The 23,177-nt window shown below is 42.1% G+C and overlaps 1 protein-coding gene across 1 annotated transcript; it reads left to right on the top strand.

Moving 5' to 3' along the window:
• Positions 1-1,878: 1,878 nt before the first annotated feature.
• LOC132864795 (MAP kinase-interacting serine/threonine-protein kinase 2-like) lies at positions 1,879-21,544 on the top strand. The gene is made up of 11 exons (XM_060898213.1): positions 1,879-1,957; positions 2,265-2,362; positions 5,024-5,103; positions 7,809-7,882; positions 7,964-8,068; positions 9,436-9,491; positions 16,746-16,841; positions 17,198-17,392; positions 17,688-17,852; positions 20,735-20,769; positions 21,081-21,544. The coding sequence occupies exons 1-11, from the start codon at positions 1,879-1,881 to the stop codon at positions 21,328-21,330; spliced, it is 1,233 nt and encodes a 410-aa protein (XP_060754196.1). The 3' UTR covers positions 21,331-21,544.
• The last annotated feature ends 1,633 nt before the right edge of the window (positions 21,545-23,177 follow it).

The raw sequence follows: 23,177 nt of genomic DNA, 5'->3' as shown, positions 1-23,177 counted from the left end.
TGTAGCCTGGCATTTAGGAGGGGTGAAATATAATGTCTCTTACTTTGGAACTGATCTGGATTTCTGTGGGCTTGCTTGCTTAATTAATTAATTAATAAAGAAAGAAAGAGGGGTGTTCAAAATCTGATTAATGAGTTTAGTGTTTGAATCGTGGCTAGAAACTCCACTTTGTAAAGTGCCTTTACCCCCCAGATTTATGCTGTTTCTCTTCTCTCCCAGTATAAACCCAATTAAGGTGCTGAGTAGGGCTATAAATTTGTAACCTCTCCTCCTAAAGCCCCGCCCATTCTATGTCTCCTGTCCAATCAAATCAGGGGCTGGAAACTAATCAGGTCAGGATAGTCTCCAGCACCTGATTTGATTGGACAGGAGACAAAGAATGGGCGGGGCTTTAGGAAGAGAGGTTACAAATTTATAGCTCTACTCAGCACTTTAATTGGATTTATACTGGGAGAGAAGAGAAAGTTAGTTCTACAGGATAAATCTGGGGGTAAAGATACTTTACAAAGTGGAGTTTAACAGATCAAAAACGGTGAGTGGGAAAGATTGTGCGATATTTAGTACAACTTAATCTTTGCATTTTTGGGATTCACAGAACAGTAAATTAGGTGTAATTGATAATATTGGCAATTTATATTTAAGGAGTAAAACATTTAATGTTGTACTATTAGACAAATTATCTGGGTGGTGTGATGCAGTTCAACTTGCATGGAACTAAACTGATCAAAGTGTTCTTAATTGAGATTAATTAACTTTTATAGTTGAGATTTTTCTCTTGTTCTATTTCGCCTTTCTCTGCTGACCAGTTTCCCCAAAAGTGCCTTCCTGGTGTACTGTTTATTTTAATAAATGCAAATATTCAAATTATGTAGTAATATTCCCATTCTGATACTTAAAATACACTATCATTTTTATTCGTTGTTTTGCTGGCAGACTGCAGTACCACTTCAGTCCACTTAGCGGAGACAATTCCCGTTAAAAGTATTGATCTGTGACTTTCTCTTCTCTACCAAAGTGAGCATAAGGGGGTGTTTTTGTTTTGTTTGTTTGTTAAATCTATTCAGTCTGGTTATGTAGTGTCTTGATGTTCTTAGTATTTGCACATTTTATATACAAAATATAAAATTTTATTCAGCACTTTGTTTTATTCCTTTATTTTATTAACATTTTTTGTTTTACCATAATTAACAAATATACAATTTTTCTCGTCTCATTATCTCTAGCCGCTTTATCCTGTTCTACAGGGTCGCAGGCGAGCTGGAGCCTATCCCAGCTGACTACGGGTGAAAGGCGGGGTACACCCTGGACAAGTCGCCAGGTCATCACAGGGCTGACACATAGACACAGACAACCATTCACATTCACACCTACGGTCAATTTAGAGTCACCAGTTAACCTAACCTGCATGTCTTTGGACTGTGGGGGAAACCGGAGCACCCGGAGGAAACCCACGTGGACATGGTGAGAACATGCAAACTCTGTACAGAAAGGCCCTCGCTGGCCACGGGGCTCGAACCCAGGACCTTCTTGTTGTGAGGTGACAGCGCTAACCACCATGCCGCCCCCTATACAATTTTTTTCTCGTTAAAATATTTTTGTAACTGTTTTATTTACATTTTATTTTTTCCTTATTTATTATTGTCTGACTAAATTGGGTCAGTATTAGTCTCTAAACCCATTTTAACTTGCATTTTGTCAATCATTTATACAGTGCTTTGAATTGCAATTTAATTAGTTTGAAAAGAGCTATTAGTAAAGTTTGATTTGATTCAATTTGATGTTTAAATATAGTAGTCTTAGCACTTGAGGTTCTTTCGTTCTCAATGTTGTGGTGTCTCAACTTTTCTTCTCTGATCTTCAGTCCGTTCCTATAACCTCATGGACCTCCCTGACTTTAAGAGGAGAAACAAGAAAAAGAGATGCAGAGCTACAGACGACTTCAGCAGGCGATTTGAAGGTAAGCTGAGAGTTTATATTAGGAGTTTTATATAGCAGATGACTTTCCTGTGAAGTTTATTTAAACCATTAAAGATGAATGCTAGCATTGCAATTTGCTGTGCAACCAGCAGATGGTGCAAAAAAAAGACAAACTGTCCCTTTAATACATTTCTAACACATTTGGAGTTGAGCAAATGTGTAAAAAATAAAGCTATAACTATAATATTTTTCGTATTTTGGTTAGAGCTCTCTTCATAAATAATTATTTACTATATTGCACTCCAGTGCATCTGAATCCTCTCCGTTTTTCTCCCTGGTGTTTTCAGATGTGTACAGGCTCCAGGATGAGGTTTTGGGTGAAGGAGCGCACGCGGTCGTGCAGACGTGTGTCAGTCTGAGCACGCAGAAGGAGTATGCGGTGAAGGTGAGCTCGCTGTGTGAATGTGGCTGATGCTCAGGAAGAGAAAGGGTCCCCCCCCCCCCCCCCCCCAAAAAAAAAGGATTGTTTGGTTAAATGTTATAAAGGTCAAGTCAGGGTGGCACGGTGGTGTAGTGGTTAGCACTGTTGCCTCATGGCAAGAAGGTCCTGGGTTTGAGCCCAGCAGCTGGCGAGGGCCTTTCTGTGCAGAGTTTGCATGTTCTCATGTCTGCGTGGGTTTCCTCTGGGTGCTCTGGTTTCCCCCACAGTCCAAAGACATGCAGGTTAGGATCATTGGTGGCTCTAAATTGACCGCGAGTGTGAACGGTTGTCTGTGTCAGCCCTGTGATGACCTGGCGACTTGTCCAGGGTGTACCCTGCCTCTCGCCCATAGTCAGCTGGGATAGGATCCAGCTCACCTGCGACCCTGTACAGGATAAGTCACTACAGATAAAGATCAAGTCATTAAGTTACCTGAACTAGAAGAATAAAGAAATGGATCTGTAATATAAGTCACAGATGAAATGTAAACGATATCTAATCATGCTTAGGCTACACTTTTCCATGTGCATAAGTTTGTGTACCCTCTGTATTTATCTTTGCAAGTTTATTATTTATCTCTAGTTTGTCATACTGTAATCCAGGGGTTTTCAAAGTGTGGGAGAGTCAGCCCCCCTCAGAGAGCAAATAAACAGTGCCGCCCCCCCCTTACAATTTTTGTTGTTGCTATACTTAATGTTCCATTTGTATTTTTTAAAAAAAATGGTTGTACACTTATTTTTTTCTTTTGCACATTTTAAACATCTGTGCTTTTTGAAAAATCTTTTTTTACACATTTAAAACATATAAGCTTTATTAAAACGTCTTTTTTTACACATTTTAAACATCTGTGCTTTTTTTTAAAGACATCTTGTTTTACACATTTTAAACCTTTCATAGCATCGTTAGCTAGCACCTCTTGGCAGACAACACACTGTGGCACTGGAGCATCTTCAGATCCAGTCCATGAAAATCCAAACTTTAAATAATTGTGGTCATACTTCCTCCTTTTTTTGCTTGGCCCAGACTGTCTCCTCACTCACTGTAGCCTTGGGTACTAAAAATTGATCCATTTTTTTCTCTAGCAAAGGCTAGCTGAAGTTTGCTAGATGTCTGCAATAGTAACTTATGGCCCTTTTCCACTACCCTTTTTCAGCTCACTTCAGCTCGCTTCAGCTCACTTCAGCCCGACACGGCTCGCGTTTCGACTACCAAAAACCAGCACGACTCGGCTCGCTTCAGCCCTGCTTAGCCCCTAAAACTCGCACCGTTTTGGAGTGGGGCTGAAGCGAGCCAAACCGTGCCGAGTGAGGCTGGGGGCGTGAGCAGACACTCCCCTGTGCACTGATTGGTGAGGAGGAGTGTCCTCACATGCCCACACACGCCCCGCGAGCGCGCTGGGATCTGTAAACACCGTAAACCCGGAAGAAGAAGAAGAATTACGAGAATTTCTGAAGCCTTATGCGCCTCGCCTCATCTATACGCTCTTGCCAGTATCTGTCCGCGTTGTCGGTGACAACAAGCCACAGCACCAAGACCAGCAACTCTAACGACTCCATGTCCTCCATGTTTATTGTTTACTATTCGGGTCATGAGACTACCGCTTAAAAGCTCACTGATGTCACTGTTTGCGCCGCTTAACGACATCACGTGACGTCCACCCACTTTCGCTAACTCCACCCAATGTGTCCACCCACTTCCAGCCAGCACGGTTCAGCGCGGTTGTAGTCGAAATGCAACTCCAACAGCCCCACTCAGCTCGACTCAGCTCGACTCAGCACGGCTCAGCCCGACTCAGCCGCATTTGTAGTGGAAAAGCGGCATTATTCTGGTTTATTTTTCCTCACGTTGCACCCCCCTGAAGAACTCTGGCGCCCCCTAGGGGAGGCGCGCCCCACACTTTGAAAAGCCCTGCTGTAATCCATAAACTGTAGGGAGGTGGGGGGGGAATACATTGTGTTTATTTGCCATTGCTAATTTTTTTTTAAATTATATATTTATTTTTATGCTAAGATTAGAGCTTTGCCCATCCAGGAGTTATGGGGTGTGAACTTTTGCACTCAGCTGTACACATTAAGTGATGCATAAATACTTGGTTTCTTATAGTACATTGTGTGTACTTGTTGCTTCATGGTTTCTTTTTAATTGAATGCGCAGAAATTTCTGTTTAAGAAAATATTATGGTCCTCTTCTTTACTCTGAGTAATTAGGACAGGTGGCGTGTGGTTTCATTCATTCATTCATTATCTGTAGCCGCTTTATCCTGTTCTACAGGGTCGCAGGCAAGCTGGAGCCTATCCCAGCTGACTACGGGTGAAAGGCGGGGTACACCCTGGACAAGTCGCCAGGTCATCACAGGGCTGACACATAGACACAGACAACCATTCACACACACATTCACACCTACGGTCAATTTAGAGTCACCAGTTAACCTAACCTGCATGTCTTTGGACTGTGGGGGAAACCGGAGCACCCGGAGGAAACCCACGCGGACACGGGGAGAACATGCAAACTCCACACAGAAAGGCCCTCGCCGGCCCCGGGGCTCGAACCCAGGACCTTCTTGTTGTGAGGCGACAGCGCTAACCACTACACCACCGTGCCGCCCGGCGTGTGGTTTCTTTTTAGATTATCAAGAAGAGGCCGGAACTGAGCCGAAGCCGTGTCTTTAGAGAGGTGGAGATTCTCTATCAGTGCCAAGGCCACAGGTACAGCAAGCTTATCGTGTCATCGCGCTCTCTCTCTCTCTCTCTCACACACACACACACACACACACACACACACACACACACACACACACACACACACACACACACACACACACGCGTGTGCACTGTGCCTGTAAGGATTAATAACCTTTTTTTGTTTTATTTGCACAACAAGGTTGAGTTCTGGGTTTTGATTGGTCAGTGTGTTGACTTATTTTCTATAACAGCACTTTTACAGGTTTATTAATTTGCTCATTCTGATTTCTATAGCAGCAATTCACATGTAATTAATTATTGGAAGTATATACGGTACTTCCACAGACACTATAACTTGCTGCTATTTTGGTATTTTGATTTTTTTTATATATGTAAATGTGATTTTTGTGTTTTAAATGCATGTTTGTTTTACTAATTCTTAATATGCACTAATCAGTTGAGTTTATCACTTTCCATCCAAGATGGTGCTGCAGATGGCTGCCACGGGACTTTGCTCTCTCGTACTTTCTATGTTTTTGTGTAATTGTTGTTAATTCTTCTCCGTGCTTCACGGAATGCTGCGCTGAGGGTTTTTTTTAATGCCTACACAGTCCGGTCCTGATAGGAGCGAAATGTGTGGGTGGGCTTTTTTTTTTTCCTCATCTTTTTCTCAGCCTCTCCCTTCCTGACAAGCCTCTCTCCTGCTTTGCTTCTGCGGACTCGTCTTGTCCGAGAGACCCTTCCTGCACTGCTCTCCGAATCGAAATTATGGATCTGATCAACTGGTCACTTCACGCAATTGACACAATCTTCTCGACTCGAAGTCTAGGTTCGGGGGAACCTGTTTGTCCTGCTGGAATGTTTGCAGCGGTACACCATGGATGCCTGGGAGGAGTCGCGTGTGGTGTGCTTGGCAATTCTTTCCGTAGAGGACATTGAGGATATTTACCTATTTGGAACCATGATCACAGGATTTTTGCTGATTGGACTTGGCATTGCCCTGGTGTATCGAGGAAATCAGTTAATGGTGGCAGCTGTTCAAAGCCCCACAAAGCTGCCCGATATGATCGAAGCAGTGGGCAGAGCTGTTAGCACTCAGACTGTAGCTATTCAGAACTTGAATCGCAACATGGATAGCATCATGGAGAAGTTGATGGCTTTGCAAAGAGAAATGGATCATTTTGGTGGCCAGAATGGACAAGTGGGTTAGGCGAAAAAGGACGCGTCTAAACAAATTCCAATCTTATCTTGGCTCCCTAGCCAGCACTGCCTCAAGGCTGTCGCTGTATAAACGCAATTCTCCCCCTGGAGTTCACTGCAGTGAGACTGTGTGGTTGTGGTTTTTTTTTTTTTTTTTTTTCCCTATACTTTTTTCTGTCTGTACTATGAAGGCTAAGTCGAACCAGAGTCAAATTCCTCGTGTGTGTAACATACCTGGCAATAAAGTGCTTCTGATTCTGATCAGTAAGAGTGCCTATAGTTTTGCTGTGCATGTTCATTTGGCATCCTTCCGTCTGAGAGATGTAGCGTCCAGATATGTTCTTATCTGCATCTTCAGTTGCCTGGTGCAGAATTTGTGGCCTACCTTTTGAGATGGCTCTCTGAGCTCCACACACCCAGTGGAGCAAGCAGGCCATGGCAGGGCAGCACCTTACTGGCTGGAGGCTGCCCAGCTTGAGTTGGGCGGTAGCTGTCCAGTGGGATGTGATAATCCCTCCCACCATTAGAAGTGACCTCTGGCACTTGTATTTCCTTTCTTTGCCCATTGGATGAGCTTAGAACTGGTAACTGCCACTTCCCATGTTGTGTTAACATCTTGCAATGACACTGGAGTGTTCTCTCCAGTGGAGCTACAAGCCCTGGGCAGGGTAATAAGGAGGATCAGCTGTTGCCCATGCAGCAGGTCCTCCTGTTCCACACAGCTGCCGTGGTCCAAAGATAAGGCAGAAGCCAATGCAGTTTGGCAACGGCAGTGCCACAGGAGTTGCTGGAAGCGCTGCAGTTCAGCATCAGACCACCTTAGGGACTCCAGCTCTGGATTTAACCTTGGGGGTTTACTCCCAAAGCCTTTCCCATAAATGGGTATGGCTGCAAGGCAGCGGAGATTTGAAATCAGTTTTCCTTCTCCTAGATGGGCTACCTTCCCAGGTTGATGAACCCCATCTGCCCGAAGAAGTGGTTTAAGGTGCCAGTTACCTGCCTCCGCTCCTTCTCCCATCAGTAGTAGCAGTTCTGCCATGAGGACCCCTCCCACCCCCCTCCTTTTTTTACTTTTTATAAATGGACAGTGGGAGCTCATCTCCACTGCCACCCCTTGGCTATGACAACTGTGGAACCGCTGTAACATGCACAGCTGTGTGAACAATGACGATAAAGGCTTATCTTATTAATATGAAGTTTTCTGTAAGGGGACGTTTATTTCAGAAGGAGTCGCCAGTGCCAGCGCTTGAACAGTCCAAGGTAAAGCTGAAACACTTTAGACTTCCCACAACTTCAGGACAGACAAATTGTGGTTTCTCAGTCATGTGATGAGCTACGTGGGTTTGTGGTTTTTTTTTTTTTTTTTTAAATATTAATTTACAAGAGAGGAAAAACTTGAAGCTGGTGAGGGAAAGGCTGTTTATAGCTGCTGTATCAGTACAACATGATTTGACTTGGGTTTTATTCTGTTCTCATTTCTCTATCCAAAAGCAGTGTGGTTTGATGAAACTCCTCCTTGTTTTCTACAGAAACATTCTGGAGCTGGTGGAGTTCTTGGAAGATGAAGGCCAATTCTACTTGGTGTTTGAGAAGCTCGCAGGAGGTTCATCAGTCTGCTCTGTCCTTATACTTTGTGTATCTTCATTTTAGAGCAGATTTATTTGTGGGTTTTTGTTTTTTTTAGGTTCGGTGTTGACTCACATCCACAGGAGGCAGCATTTTAGTGAACAGGAAGTCAGCGCTGTGGTGCAGGACATCGCCAATGCTTTACACTTCCTGCACAGTAAAGGTCACTCAACACCTCTGATTCATATCTCACACACACGCAGAGATTCTGACTACTGATGTCTGACACACTGGAGCTTAGAAAGAGTTAAGAGGTGAAGAATCATGGAAGGAAGTAAACTGTAGAAGAAAAATATTTTCCTTAAAGTGAGAAATTGCTCATCTTTGTGATGTTTTAGAGGATGCCAATTTAATTAATTTTATAAAGGTTTTTTTTTATTATTATTTGCATCCAGACCAGGATAAAATGGTTACTGAAAACAAATCAAATTTTGTTGCTTTTTATTGTATTTTAAATGTAAGCTTTTATAATTCTTTTTAAAGTTTCCTTCATTTAATATTCTATTCTTGGTTTATTTTTTTCATGTTTTTTGTATTTGCATATGCTCTAAATTTCACATTTTAGATGTGTGTTTTGTTGCTTTTAGTTTTGCCCTGATCTTACTTGGCTAATGTTGCGAACAAATAATTGAATCGTCTAGGTGTGGTGTCTCTTGTGTTGGTTTTGTTCACGCTGATCACCTCCCAAAAAATCACAGCACAAAATATTGACTCTGAATCATGTCCTTCCCTCAGCCATTTGGTGTTAGTCCATATGCAGGGGGTGTGGCCTAAAGTGCGAAGGTGGAGATTAGAAGTAAATTAGTGATTTTTATTTATTTATTTTTTGCAAAACACACACCCAGGGCGGGCGGCACGGTGGTGTAGTGGTTAGCGCTGTCGCCTCACAGCAAGAAGGTCCGGGTTCGAGCCCCGGGGCCGGTGAGGGCCTTTCTGTGTGGAGTTTGCATGTTCTCCCCGTGTCCGCGTGGGTTTCCTCCGGGTGCTCCGGTTTCCCCCACAGTCCAAAGACATGCAGGTTAGGTTAACTGGTGACTCTAAATTGAGCGTAGGTGTGAATGTGAGTGTGAATGGTTGTCTGTGTCTATGTGTCAGCCCTGTGATGACCTGGCGACTTGTCCAGGGTGTACCCCGCCTTTCGCCCGTAGTCAGCTGGGATAGGCTCCAGCTTGCCTGCGACCCTGTAGAACAGGATAAAGCGGCTAGAGATGAGACGTACCCAGGGCAGTTAGCATGGCTGCCCACTGCTCTGGGTGTCTGTGTGCGCTCATTGCTCACGTGTGTTCACTGCTTCAGATGGGTTAAATGCAGAGAGGAATTTCACAAGTGTGTGATGAATAAAGTTGTTTGTTTTTAATTTTCCATTATTTATCTACATTGGCCTTGTAGTTTCATGGCAAAGCTAAAGAAGTGAACACTGAGCACATCCTGTCTGAGCGATTAGACTTAAGAATTTTTCATTTTGCTTCTTTAAATGTATAAAAGATGCTGTTAAAGTGTTAATGTTGGTCATGTGACCTTGTGATGTAGGAATGGCACATAGGGACCTGAAGCCAGAGAATATCCTCTGTGAGCACAGCGATAGGGTAAGTGTGTTTTTAACGTACACGCAGACACTCTTGAAGTAAAACACCTTTCAGACACCTTAAATAGGTTTGTAATGAAGTCCCTGAGGTGTTGAGTGATTCTGGTGCTGGTTTGTTGGTTGATGTATTGGTCAGTGCTGTTTTTGGTCAAAAGTTAGTGGCTGTGTGTTCAAACCACTGGGCGGCATGGTGGTGTAGTGGTTAGTGCTGTCGCCTCCCAGCGAGAAGGTTCCGGGTTCGAGTCCCGTGGCTAGCGAGGGCCTTTCTGTGTGGAGTTTGCATGTTCTCCCCGTGTCTGCGTGGGTTTCCTCCAGGTGCTCCGGTTTCCCCCACAGTCCAAAGACACATGGGGCGGCCTTGGGCTGAGGTGCCCTTGAGCAAGGTACCGAACCCCTGACTGCTCCCCGGGCGCTGTAGTGTGGCTGCCCACTGCTCGGAGTGTGTGCGTGTGTTCACTGCTTCAGATGGGTTAAACACAGAGGATGAATTTCACTGTGCTTGAAGTGTGCATGTGACAAAGGTTTCTTCTTAAAATGTTAGTGAGAAACGTTTCAGGAGTCTGGGTCATTATTCAGGGTTTGTATTGGTCAAGTCACTTTAGAGAAATCCAGTGGAGACTTTGGTGTGAATGTTGGACTCGAAGTCCCAGAATGCAATGCAGTGATACTGCGCTGATTTACAGTCCAAACTGATGACTGTTTTAGCGTGAAAGTTAAATCTTGAGAAGCTGACCTGTTTTGTGTGGAAGTGAGAAAGCTGGACAGACTAAAGGGCTAAAGTGCTGCTGCATCTCCTTTCTCTCGGGTAGAGATGAAGTGAAGGCCAAATCACACGAGAAGGTGGTCAAAACCAGAGGTAGACAGTAACGAAGTACATTATTGCCGCTTTTCCACTACAAACGCGGCTGAGTCGGGCTGAGCCGTGCCGTGCTGAGTCGAGCTGAGTGGGGCTGTTGGAGTTGCATTTCGACTACAACCGCGCTGAACCGTGCTGGCTGGAAGTGGGTGGACACATTGGGTGGAGTTAGCGAAAGTGGGTGGACGTCACGTGATGTCGTTAAGCAGCGCAAACAGTGACATCAGTGATCTTTTAAGCGGTAGTCTCACGACCCGAATAGTAAACAATAAACATGGAGGACATGGAGTCGTTAGTGTTGCTGGTCTTGGTTCTGTGGCTTGTTGTCACCGACAATGCCAACAGATACTGGCAAGAGCGTATAGATGAGGCGAGGCGCATAAGGCTTCATAATTCTCGTAATTCTCCTTCTTCCGGGTTTACGGTGTTTACAGATCCCAGCGTGCTCGCGGGGCGTGTGTGGGCATGTGAGGACACTCCTCCTCACCAATCAGTGCACAGGGGAGTGTCTGCTCACGCCCCCAGCCTCACTCGGCACGGTTTGGCTCGCTTCAGCCCCACTCCAAAACGGTGCGAGTTTTAGGGGCTAAGCAGGGCTGAAGCGAGCGGAGTCGTGCTGTTCTTTGGTAGTCGAAACGCGAGCCGTGTCGGGCTGAAGTGAGCTGAAAAAGGGTAGTGGAAAAGGGCCATTAACTTGAGTTCTGTACTTAAGTACACTTTGAGTATCTGTACTTTTACTTGAGGTTGTTTTTTTGGAAACTTATGACTTTTTTAACTTCACTACATTTGAAAGGCAAATATTGTACTTTTCAAGTCAAGTTTATTTGTATAGCGCTTTTAACAATAAACATTGTCGCAAAGCAGCTTTACAGAATTTGAACGACTTAAAACATGAGCTAATTTTGTCCCTAATCTATCCCCAATGAGCAAGCCTGTGGCGACGGTGGCAAGGAAAAACTCCCTCATACGACGTGAGGAAGAAACCTCGAGAGGAACCAGACTCAAAAGGGAACCCATCCTCATTTGGGCAACAACAGACAGCATGACTATGACATTAACAGTTTTAACATGAAGACAGTTTCGTTTTCACTCCACGACATTTCTATCAAGTTACTCGTTACTATGAAGCAGCTTAAAGTGGATGGTTTTCTTTTATTTTCTAAAACGTGATTGGGTTTTTTTTTCACAGGTGACACTGAGAGCCGATCAGTAATCACTAGGGTCACGTCCATAGACTGGATAAAATTAAGTTCACTGATTTTCTCCGCAGCGTTATTTGAACATGTTCAGTTGATGGCAGAATGGACGGAGGCGGTTCTTCTGGGGAATGAAGGCACTCATGGCCATACCTAGAACCCACGTTTCAGTTTTCTGTATGGATTAAAGATTTGTTTCGTTTTAAATGTTTGCTTTGTTTGCCTAAAACGAACCACATCACGGCCTACAAAAACTCGCCGTCCTACCTGCGGAAGCATATTGAGGGATATAAACGTTTTATTCCAAGAGAAAGCTTGTAATGAAGTTGTCTGTACTTTTAGAGCTAGCAATAACATCGCAATAGCTGTGCAGTTTGGTTAGTCACAAGACTTTCTATGGATTTGTCCACCAAGTTGCCATAGTCTTGTCCACGGCTGACGTTAACGCATAGCTAGTTAACTTGGACACTGTTAATTAGCATGTAAAAACGAGTTACGCGAACATGAATAGCGTTAACTTATCTGAAGTCCTTTCAGAAGTGTTTTAGCATAATCTCGCCAAATAAGCACAATGTAGAAATCTTTTTCTAGTAGCGTTAGCTATCAGTATGATTTGAGTTTGAAAATGGTTTGCTAGCATGTCGGGTGGAGCTTCACTGACTAGCTAGCTACCTTAAAGTTAAACCACCATAATGGCACAGCATGCGTTCATTTTGTGAATCCAGTTGGTTGCTTCCAGAGGTGGAAAGTAACGAATTACATTTACTCAAGTTATTGTAATTAAGTAGATCTTTTTGTGTAATTTAAGTAGTCTTTGAAATGGGTAATTTTACTTTTACTCAAGTGCATTTTGAACCAAGTATTTTACTTCGCTACATTTGAAAACCGTCCGTTACTGAGTAAAACAATTAAATGCAGGGGAAGAAAACCCAATTGGCCTGAACTGAAAGGAAACTGGTGCAGGCGCGCGCATGGAATATCCATATTAGCCTACATGTATTGTTGGATGATGGCTGGTGCTGAGGTAGCCGAGCAAGAGATAGGTCATGGAGGAGGTTGAGGGTTGCCGAGAAGAGAATTCCCGTGGAACAGATGCGCCGGACAGCGAGGGGAAACCCTTGGCCGTATCTCAGCCAGTACTTTTGCATTCAAACGCAAACGAGGCAATAACATAATGCAATGCAAAATGTGCCTGCCCTGCCATACAGAGCTATCAGTCTACAAAACTTCCACATCAAATCTGCGGAAGCATGTGGTGGTAAGTAGATATGTGCATTTACCTGTGTATCCCAAACGTTATTTGTTTGGTTAAAACCTTCCACTGTTAAGTAAAATGTGCCTTCATTATCAATTCTTTTGGCTGCCTAGCATCCATACTGATCACTAACGTTTCAAGTGAAGTAGACTAAATGAAATGAATCATCTCACGTTTACAAATTTGTTTTATCAGAATGACAGTCAGAAATAATACAAGTGCGTGGTTTTAGTTGCAATTGGTCTCTTATGAAAAAATCCTAATTCATGTATAGACTCGCTCCTGGGTTGTTGGCTGTAGACTAGAGCTTTGGGAGGTCACTGATAGGCCATCAAAACATTTTCATTGTCTTGGATACTTTGAGTTTGGTTTTCTTTTTTTTATTGTGGTGTTTGAGTTGGACCATACAATTCAGAATTTGGCACTTTGCTTAATGTTTTATGGGGTGGTCTCAAAATAGTTTGCACATTACCTTTCGACAGGTTGTAAACATTATGCAGTTAATTTGTCAATGATATTTTCTATATAAGGAAGAGCAGTGTTACTAAGAAATCGCTTGGCTGTCTTTAAATCGTGAGAGCCCTGGACACTTTGGTTGGTTTACGTTTCATAGGTGTCATTTAGTAAGTCTGCTTTAGTGGCTTTAATAAATCAGATTAGATTCACTTTATTCATCCCACATCAGGGGAAATTCACGTGTTACAGTAGCAAGAAAATGTCAAACAGATAACAAATAAAACTGAAATACAAATTAGACAAACGAAGGATTAAATACAGAGGGCTATTTGCATTATCTACCGTGAAAAAGTATAGAAAAATTGCCTTATTGAGAGGCTCGGAAAAATTGCACATTACAGGTAGACTGTGTGTGTGTGTGTGTGTGTGTGTGTGTGTGTGTGTGTGTGTATATACACACATACATAATTATATATATTTAAAAAAAAAGTATGCATAAAAATAGAAGGCATTTGTCAGTAAAGAAAAAAATGGATGATAGAATTTACAAGTTATGTCACTTGTACTTGAAAATGTTTTATGGGGTAGTCCAAACAAAGCTTTATACTGCCTGAAAGGTTATGTTGACTAATAATTCATTAAAAACAATTTGATTTATGACTTGTCCTTTCTTTTTTTACATCAAATAATTGAAAGTCACTGGCGCCATCTGCGGGAGGGCACGGACCTTTTTGACCCCCCAAAGATAAAGTTGGGGGGGGCAAAAACACCCCAATAATGAAACGTGAAAAAGTAGTAAACAGTACAGATGAATTCATGTTAACTGATGATTGAAATCAACTAAAATAATAGCCTAGCTTTGAATGCAAAATGTAAGTAATTTATAGACACGTCACCTAAAATGTTATGATCGGACATGACCTGCCCCCTTTTCCGCTTGCAATATTCCAATGGTTGGCAGTGAGTGACAGGTTGCACTCCACAAAATTTACACTGTGTAGCACTAGGCCTACGCGGCCCAGGCAAAAAAAAAAAGGTTCGTTGCGTAGCAACCAAGGCAGCACTACTGAGGCAAAAAGTTCTGTGTGGCTTCCTGCAACCGTTTTCACTGAACAGTGAACATAGAAATGAAGCAAAATGGACAAGTGGATGAGTTTATCAGCGCTTGTGACAGAAGGAGTGATGTTTTTGCGAAGTTTTAGGGCTGATGGGCTATTAGGGTGAATATGATTTTCTCATGTCCTTATATTGCTTATTTCGTTTTACTGCCTATACTTGTTAATTTCCATGGCCATGAAAGAGATGTTAGTTTGTAAGTAAGATTAAAATTAACTTTGTCATATCCATTAACTCTTAACAGAAACTATATTCATGTACTTAGCTGTTTTTCTACCCAAGAATGGTTGGCCACAAGGTAGCCTTACATGCGTTTAACACGCTTAAGCCTTTTTATGGAGTATGGTGCAATTTTTTTTTTTTTTTTTTTTTTTTTGGGGCACTATTCTTGTCAGTTGTCTGCCGAATTCATCTCAAAGAAAATTGCATTAAACTAAATTTGTTTATTGAAAAACATTGTATGAAACAATTTAAAAGTCGTGAGATTTTTTTTTTTAATGCATCATAAGTTATCATTAAAATGGGAGCTTCCTACTTGCAACGGTGAATAGTAATGAATGAAAATGACTTACAACTGAGTCTGATATTCAACTACATACACTGCCGACGTCATGAAGTCACGGTGCAAGAACATAATTCTGACACCCCCCCACCCCCAAATGTTGACATGAAGTTGGCACCGATGTTGAAAGTAACTAAGTAACTTACTCAAGGTACATTTTTAAATTGAGTTTCTTTTACTCGAGTAGATTTTTAGATGGGTACTTTTACTTGAGTAGAATTTAAGCAAAGTAAAGATACTTTTACTTAATTACAATTTTTCAGTACTTTTTCCACCTCTGGTTGCTTCAGAGGCATTCAGTATTGTAAGCGTTGTGGTAATAATACAATGCGTTGACAGAAAATGTACTTTAATTCTTGAGTATTTTTAAAAGCAAGTACTTTTAAGTAAATTTTACTGTACAACCTTCACTTGTATCGGAGTAACATTTGACCTGCGGGATCTGTACTTTGACTTCATTAATGAAGTTGGGTTCTTTGTCCATCTCTGGTCAAAACATAAGTCGTTGTAGGAAATGTCTGAAGGTTCTCAATCATCCAGGTCATTGTAAACCATAGGTGCTAAAGAAGGCTTGAAGTCCTTCAAGATGTTTCACCTCTCTTCTTAGGCTACGTTTACATTAGACCGTATCTGTCTCGTTTTCTTCGCGGATGCACTGTCCGTTTACATTAAACCGCCTGGAAACGCCGGGAAACAGGAATCCGCCAGCGTCCACATATTCAATCCAGATCGTGTCAGCTCCGGTGCTGTGTAAACATTCAGAATACGCGGATATGCTGTGCTGAGCTCTAGCTGGCGTTTTATTGGACAACGTCACTGTGACATCCACCTTCCTGATTCGCTGGCATTGGTCATGTGATGCAACTGCTGAAAAACGGCGCGGACTTCCGCCTTGTATCACCTTTCATTAAAGAGTATAAAAGTATGAAAATGCTGCAAATACTGATGCAAATACTGCCCATTGTGTAGTTATGATTGTCTTTAGGCTTACCATCCTTCCACTTGCAAGTGGTAAGTGATATGCGCTGGGATCACACACACAGCGGCTCAGTCCCGAATCACTGCTCGTGCACTTCACTCGCACGCTCTGAGTGCGCACCCTCCAGAGGGCACTCGCTGTTCAGGGCGGAGTGATTTGGAGCGCAGGATGCCTGCGGAGCCGAGTGTATCCGTGTATTGGCGTTGCTGTGTGCACGCAAATCGTGTATTGGTGTTGCTGTGTGCACACTAATCGTTTTAAAAACGTTAATCTGATGATCCACTGATACGGTCTAATGTAAACATGGGCTAAAAGGCTTCTTCAGTTCTGTCTGACTAGTGCAGTTTTTCAGGTATTTATCCTCTAGTGGACCAAAAGCAACCCTAAGGGGAGTTGTTGAGGTCACATGGGTCGTTGACCCTCAGTCCTCCTGGAGGCCAGGTATGAACGGTGTTGGCAGCCTAAAGGGTCATTAGGGTGATCTGTGGGTTGTTGGCTCTCTGCCATCATGTAAGTCATTGAAGTCAGCGGAGTCTTGGTCTGGATGTGTATTCAGTTTTCTGGGAAGTGTGCCAAAGACTGCACTGTAAGTGGTATCTCGGACCACCTCCTCTGTTCAGTGATGGTCATTCCAGGTTGACGAAGACTGCTTCTTTTACTCCTCTTCAGGAGTGAAGACATTAATCAAAAGGACACGAAACCAACATGAAGGAATAAGATTAAACTAGTTAACTCGGAATTTCTTCAGGTTCGTTATAAAGATTTAATTAGAGGTAATTCAGGATGGTGTTCATGATTTGGTCAGTGTGTAACTTGGAGGTTTGGGTCTCTGTAGATGTGTCCAGTGAAGATCTGTGATTTTGACCTGGGCAGTGGGATGAAGCTGAGCAGTGACAGGAACCTGATCTCGAGTCCACAGCTCCTCACGCCGGTAAGATCCTTTATCCCAGTAAGATAACTTGGTAATGACCTTTACACCCATTTCCCATGCAATATGAACACTAATACTGTAAATACTGCACCTTGTCGGCTAGCCACTCGTGTATGACTCGACTTTGTAGAATAATTAAATATATATATTCTCAATTCTGATTAAATTTTCTGTTGTCTTTAACACAAAATGGTAAAACCTTAGTGTGGGTTTTTTCTACTTTTCAGTGTTAACTTTTTTTATGAGTAAATGTAAATTGATCAACTTATTTTTTAAATATAAAACTGTTGCTTTGCTAGCACTCTGTTAACGACCGCATATATTGTATAAATGTGTTCTGGTACGTTGTGTTTCAGTGTGGCTCGGCAGAGTACATGGCCCCCGAGGTGGTGGAGGCATTTAATGAGGAGGTCAGTGTTTATGATAAACGCTGTGATCTGTGGAGTCTCGGCGTTGTCCTTTACATCCTGCTCTGTGGATCTCCTCCGTTCACGGGTCACTGTGGAACCGGGTGTGGCTGGGATCAGGGGGAGCCATGCTACAACTGCCAGGTGGGTAAAAATCACATGGATTGTAGATTTGATACAGTAAAATAATCAACGATGGAGAGTGTGTGATGGAGTTCTTCATACCACCACAGAATTATTTTCCAATAAATGCATGTTCCTAAGTGTTTTATTCCTCTTGGATCCCAGCAATTAAACTCTTAATAAAGGAACATGTGATGGTAAGCTAAACACCTTCTGACCAATCAGAATCCAGATGTATGCATGCATACTTTCCAAAGTAGCCTTGCTATGCTAAATTTTTTTTATTAATTAATTACTTTTCTAAAAATCCACCCAGAGCATGCTGTTCGAGAGCATTCAGGAAGGAAAGTATGAGTTCCCTGAGAAGGACTGGGCTCATGTCTCTGCTCAGGCCAAACACCTCGTTTCCAAGCTGTTGGTCCGCAATGCTAAACAGCGTCTCAGTGCGGAGCAGGTCCTGCAGCACCCGTGGGTACAGGGGGTACGACTACACCACTGTGACTGTCCTCTTAAATTGGATAAGTACGCACTGGGGCTGGAAACGTTGCCCAGTGTTTGCTTGTTTGTCATGTTAAAGCAACTGTATTAGTTCTAGCATTAGAGTAGCATAAGGTCAGTTTCCTTTGTTAAATACCATCCGTATGCTAATCTCCTGCATGTTCCAGGTGTCCTATTGGTCATTTGAGGCTCATCTGTGGCTTTTTTTTTTGTTAATTTATTAAAGGGTCAAGAATCACCATGTCGCTTCTGTAGGATCTCTGAAAATCAAGCACGTTTTTTTGTTGGCCTGGTCTAAATGCTAAAGGGGAACGAGTTTACTGTCAATACTTTGTTTTTAACAAGGTTTAGCACAAAAAGCTTTATTTTTATCATGTCTGATGCATCTCATTTGGTTATTAGCTCATCCAGCTGACAGGTGATGAGTTTATGCCACCAGCTGTTGTCAGTCATCCACATTTCCTGAAAATCGCCACTTCTCAATTCTTCCCTGATTTTTATTGGTTTTTGGCAGGAAGGTAGGTCTGCCCAGGGTGCATATACAGTGGGGCAAAAAAGTATTTAGTCAGTCACCAATTGTGCAAGTTCTCCCACTTAAAAAGATGAGGCCTGTAATTTTCATCATAGGTATACCTCAACTATGAGAGACAAAATGAGGGGGAAAAAATCCAGAAAATCACATTGTCTGATTTTTAAAGAATTTATTTGCAAATCATGGTGGAAAATAAGTATTTGGTCAATAACAAAAATTCATCTAAATACTTTGTTATATACCCTTTGTTGGCAATGACAGAGGTCAAACGTTTTCTGTAAGTCTTCACAAGGTTTTCACACACTGTTGCTGGTATTTTTGGCCCATTCCTCCATGCAGATCTCCTCTAGAGCAGTGATGTTTTGGGGCTGTCACTGGGCAACACGGACTTTCAACTCCCTCCAAAGATTTTCTATGGGGTTGAGATCTGGAGACTGGCTAGGCCACTCCAGGACCTTGAAATGCTTCTTCCAAAGCCACTCCTTCATTGCCTGGGCGGTGTGTTTGGGATCATTGTCATGCTGAAAGACCCAGCCACATTTCATCTTCAATGCCCTTGCTGATGGAAGGAGGTATTCACTCAAAATCTCACAATACATGGCCCCATTCATTCTTTCCTTTACACGGATCAGTCGTCCTGGTCCCTTTGCAGAAAAACAGCCCCAAAGCATGATGTTTCCACCCCCATGCTTCACAGTAGGTATGGTGTTCTTTGGATGCAACTCAGCATTCTTTCTCCTCCAAACACGACAAGTTGAGTTTTTACCAAAAAGTTCTATTTTGGTTTCATCTGACCATATGACATTCTCCCAATCCTCTTCTGGATCATCCAAATGCTCTCTAGCAAACTTCAGATGGGCCTGGACATGTACTGGCTTAAGCAGGGAGACACGTCTGGCACTGCAGGATTTGAGTCCCTGGCGGCGTAGTGTGTTACTGATGGTAGCCTTTGTTACTTTGGTCCCAGCTCTCTGCAGGTCATTCACTAGGTCCCCCCGTGTGGTTCTGGGATTTTTGCTCATCGTTCTTGTGATCATTTTGACCCCACGGGGTGAGATCTTGCGTGGAGCCCCAGATCGAGGGAGATTATCAGTGGTCTTGTATGTCTTCCATTTTCTAATAATTGCTCCCACAGTTGATTTCTTCACACTAAGCTGCTTACCTATTGCAGATTCAGCCTTCCCAGCCTGGTGCAGGTCTACAATTTTGTTTCTGGTGTCCTTTGACAGCTCTTTGGTCTTGGCCATAGTGGAGTTTGGCGTGTGACTGTTTGAGGTTGTGGACAGGTGTCTTTTATACTGATAACGAGTTCAAACAGGTGCCATTAATACAGGTAACAAGTGGAGGACAGAGGAGCCTCTTAAAGAAGTTACAGGTCTGTGAGAGCCAGGAATCTTGTTTGTAGGTGACCAAATACTTATTTTACCGAGGAATTTACCAATTAATTCATTAAAAATCCTACAATGTGATTTCCTGGATTCTTTCCCCCCATTCTGTCTCTCATAGTTGAAGTGTACCTATGATGAAAATTACAGGCCTCTCTCATCTTTTTAAGTGGGAGAACTTGCACAATTGGTGGCTGACTAAATACTTTTTTGCCCCACTGTAGATAGCTTCTACCCAAATTTGCATAATTGCAATTAATCATGAAGATATGGAGTAATTAATCAATCCCTAATGAGCAGTTTCCACACACTGCTTCTCACTCAAATCTTCACCCACTTTGATTTTCTGGCAAAGTGTGTGTAGATGTATCTTGCAACATTTATTGCGCCAGGTGGCCCACTTTAGATCGTTCCTTCTGGACTAGATGGGGCCAGAGTGAGATGCGCCATTATTGATCTTGTTTATAACTGTTTGCTATTTATGAAGAAATGGTAGCTCCATTTTAGGAATGTTTTTGCCATGAAATAGCCTGAGGTTTTGGGTGACATGGCTTTAAAAAAAAAAAATCTTGATCTCACTGAGATTCATATGGAGCCTGGAAGAAGCTCCTCAAGGAGAACTGTAACAGTTGGCTTTTATTTAACATGTTGAATGATGGCTAGAGAGAATTAGCCTGTGTCCCCTTCAGGAGCAAGTTTGCCTTCATAAATTAAAACATGAAGCATTTTCTAACTAGTTGAATAACAAGCCTGATGCTAATTATATAATACTAGTTAGATAATTAAGACAGAATGACCACAAAATATTCACGTTTGTCTATTTTAATCATGTTAATGCATCACCTTTTCATGCATCTAATGCAGCATGGTGGAAAGAAGAATGATAAATATTAGCCTTCATTTGTTTTGGGGTCTAATTGCCTGTGTCCTTTTTCTTTTCTTTGTTAGCTTGCTCAAAACACAACCCCCTCACTACGTTCAAGGTGAGTTCATGTCTGAAGGTGAGATTTTATAATGAATAAAAGCTGCGAGAGAAGATATTCACAGGAATTCACGATAGGAGATCCTCAGGGTTCACTTCTGGGTCCACTAAAGGTGCTACAAAGAACCTACAACAGAGGCTTTGTTTTAACCAGGGTTCATTGCACCACTATTACACTAATCACTAGCATTCTCGACACTTTGCTATTTAACGGAAAGCCTTTTAGACTTGATTCCTTCATCACAGGTTTTTGGTGAAACATTCCTGTGATGAAATACTTTTAAAGAAATCTTGTCTACTTTCCTCTCTCAGGGGGTCAAGTGTCCAGGATCTTGCATTCTTCACTGCTCAGGTGGAGGCTGTGAGCAGTCAGCTGGTCCAGCAGGAAGTGGAGGAGGAGAAGTTTGAGGAGAAGGACAGGAACTCGTTTGGTGTTTGTTCCTCCCTTTGCCACTCTACATCTTCAAGCTCGCTTTGCCTGTCTGGTATCTCCAGATCACGGCTGGCTCAGCGGCGCAGGGAGAGCAGCCGTCGCCTCTTCGGCCCTCTGCTCGTGGTCTGAGTCAGCGCTGAACATCACAACCATGTTTTTGGGGGGAGGTTTAACAAATCAGAAGATTCAGAGCAGAATTGAGTTCGCTGCTGTGGGATTCTGTATGAATTTGGTGCTAGAGGAAGGACAGTATAGAAGGCTCAGACTGCCCCAGAAGAATGCACTCCGTAAGCAGGAATGGTTGTGTGGGTTTTTTTTTTTTTTTTAAATATAAATTAGTTAATCCTGGAAAATGAACTTGTTCTGGTTTAATTGGGACACTTTCTCTGGGGTTTTTTTTTTTTTTAAATAAAAACACCAGTGAACTTTATTGCCGAGTCAGGATTCCTCTACAGGGGAACAAACTCAAAATTCCCAGAATATTTTATTGAATCAAGCAGCAATGGGTTGGGTGGTTTTTTTTTGTTTGTTTGTTTTTTTTTAAACTGCATATTGCACTTTAACTTTGGGTTAGATATTGTCATTCTTGTATACCTTTTTTTTTAACAACACTTTCATCCTTCAATAATTCAGTTTCTTTTGACAAACTTTTCCCTAATAGTCATGGTAACTTTTTTTTTTTTTTTGTTTCTTTTGTTTTTCCCCTCTTCTGTTTCTCAGATTACAAAACCCTTTCAGCAGTTGAAAACGCAGGCGTGCCGCTGGTGTTTATCAGTTTATGTCCCAGCATAATTAGAGTCCCGAATGTGGGCCGTCCCTGTGTAGAGTCTTTACAGTGAATCCTGTAGTACTGGATCTGATGGAGCTTCATGTGTTTGCTTTTAAACCTCCATCCTCTGCAACATTATGCTTTCATTAGTGTGTTTTTTTTTTTTTCCTCTTCTGTAGTGTTTGTCTGATATAAACACACACTTTCACCCACAGGATCGTTTTTTTTTTTTTTTTTTTCCATCTTGTGGTTATTATTGAACACATGAATGAGATGGCGGAGACGGAGGAAGCTGAGGGATGGACTTGTCATGAAAGGTTTTACATTGACAGTGCGTGTTGAGCAAACGGTTTCCATCCTGCTGCTCCACATCGTTCCAGATGTTTCTGTTGTGTAGAAGTTCATTTCTTACCATTTTTTTTTTCATCACCATGAACACCATTTCAATGTCGATCACACCTGCTCAATGTTTTTCTAATAAGACTCTTAATTATTGTTTTAAATGGTGCATTCATGCAGTATGATTTATAGACAACTTTTTTTTTTTTTTTTTTAAATCCCTGGGAGAGACTTTTTTCCCCCTCCCCCCTTTTGGTTTTATTTATTTTTTTAAACATTGTCATGCTCTGCTGTGCATCCCAATAACATTTATTTAATGGACTGATTTTACTACTAAATTGTTGTAATTTTGGTTAAAATGTGGTTTTGTGCAGTGACTCTCCAAATAAAGAGCATGAACCGTTCAACCTCTGACTCTTCCACTCATTTTTAGGTTTTACATTTCCGCGAGTGTATATTTTCTATCTATACTGTGTGTATTACAGGGGGACTAATTAAAAAATAAATAATAAATGGGGGGGGGGGGGGGGGGGTTTAGTCTGGCTATGAACTGGTATGTGAAATAAGGTGAATCTTTGTTTTAAGGTAATAAACAAAATGGAATTCCCAGAAATATAAATTGAGAATGAATGAATTATGAGGAAACATTTTAGAGATTTTCTAATGTTGGGAAATGTATGAACAAAAAAAAAAAAAATCTACCGACTGTGATGACACTGACATGATATTGAAATGTTATTGATGGAATATCCAAACCATTCACATGTATGTAATTTGTCATTTCTAACTGGTACGTTTCCAAACAGAATGAAAACAGCAAAAGTCATTCCTCTGTACAATGGAGTGAACACCACTTCACAAAATACGG

Source organism: Neoarius graeffei, chromosome 17 (assembly GCF_027579695.1).
Source record: "Neoarius graeffei isolate fNeoGra1 chromosome 17, fNeoGra1.pri, whole genome shotgun sequence".
NCBI lineage: Eukaryota > Metazoa > Chordata > Actinopteri > Siluriformes > Ariidae > Neoarius > Neoarius graeffei.
The sequence above is the reverse complement of the archived record's forward strand: the minus strand, read 5'-3'. Positions and strand labels throughout refer to the sequence as shown.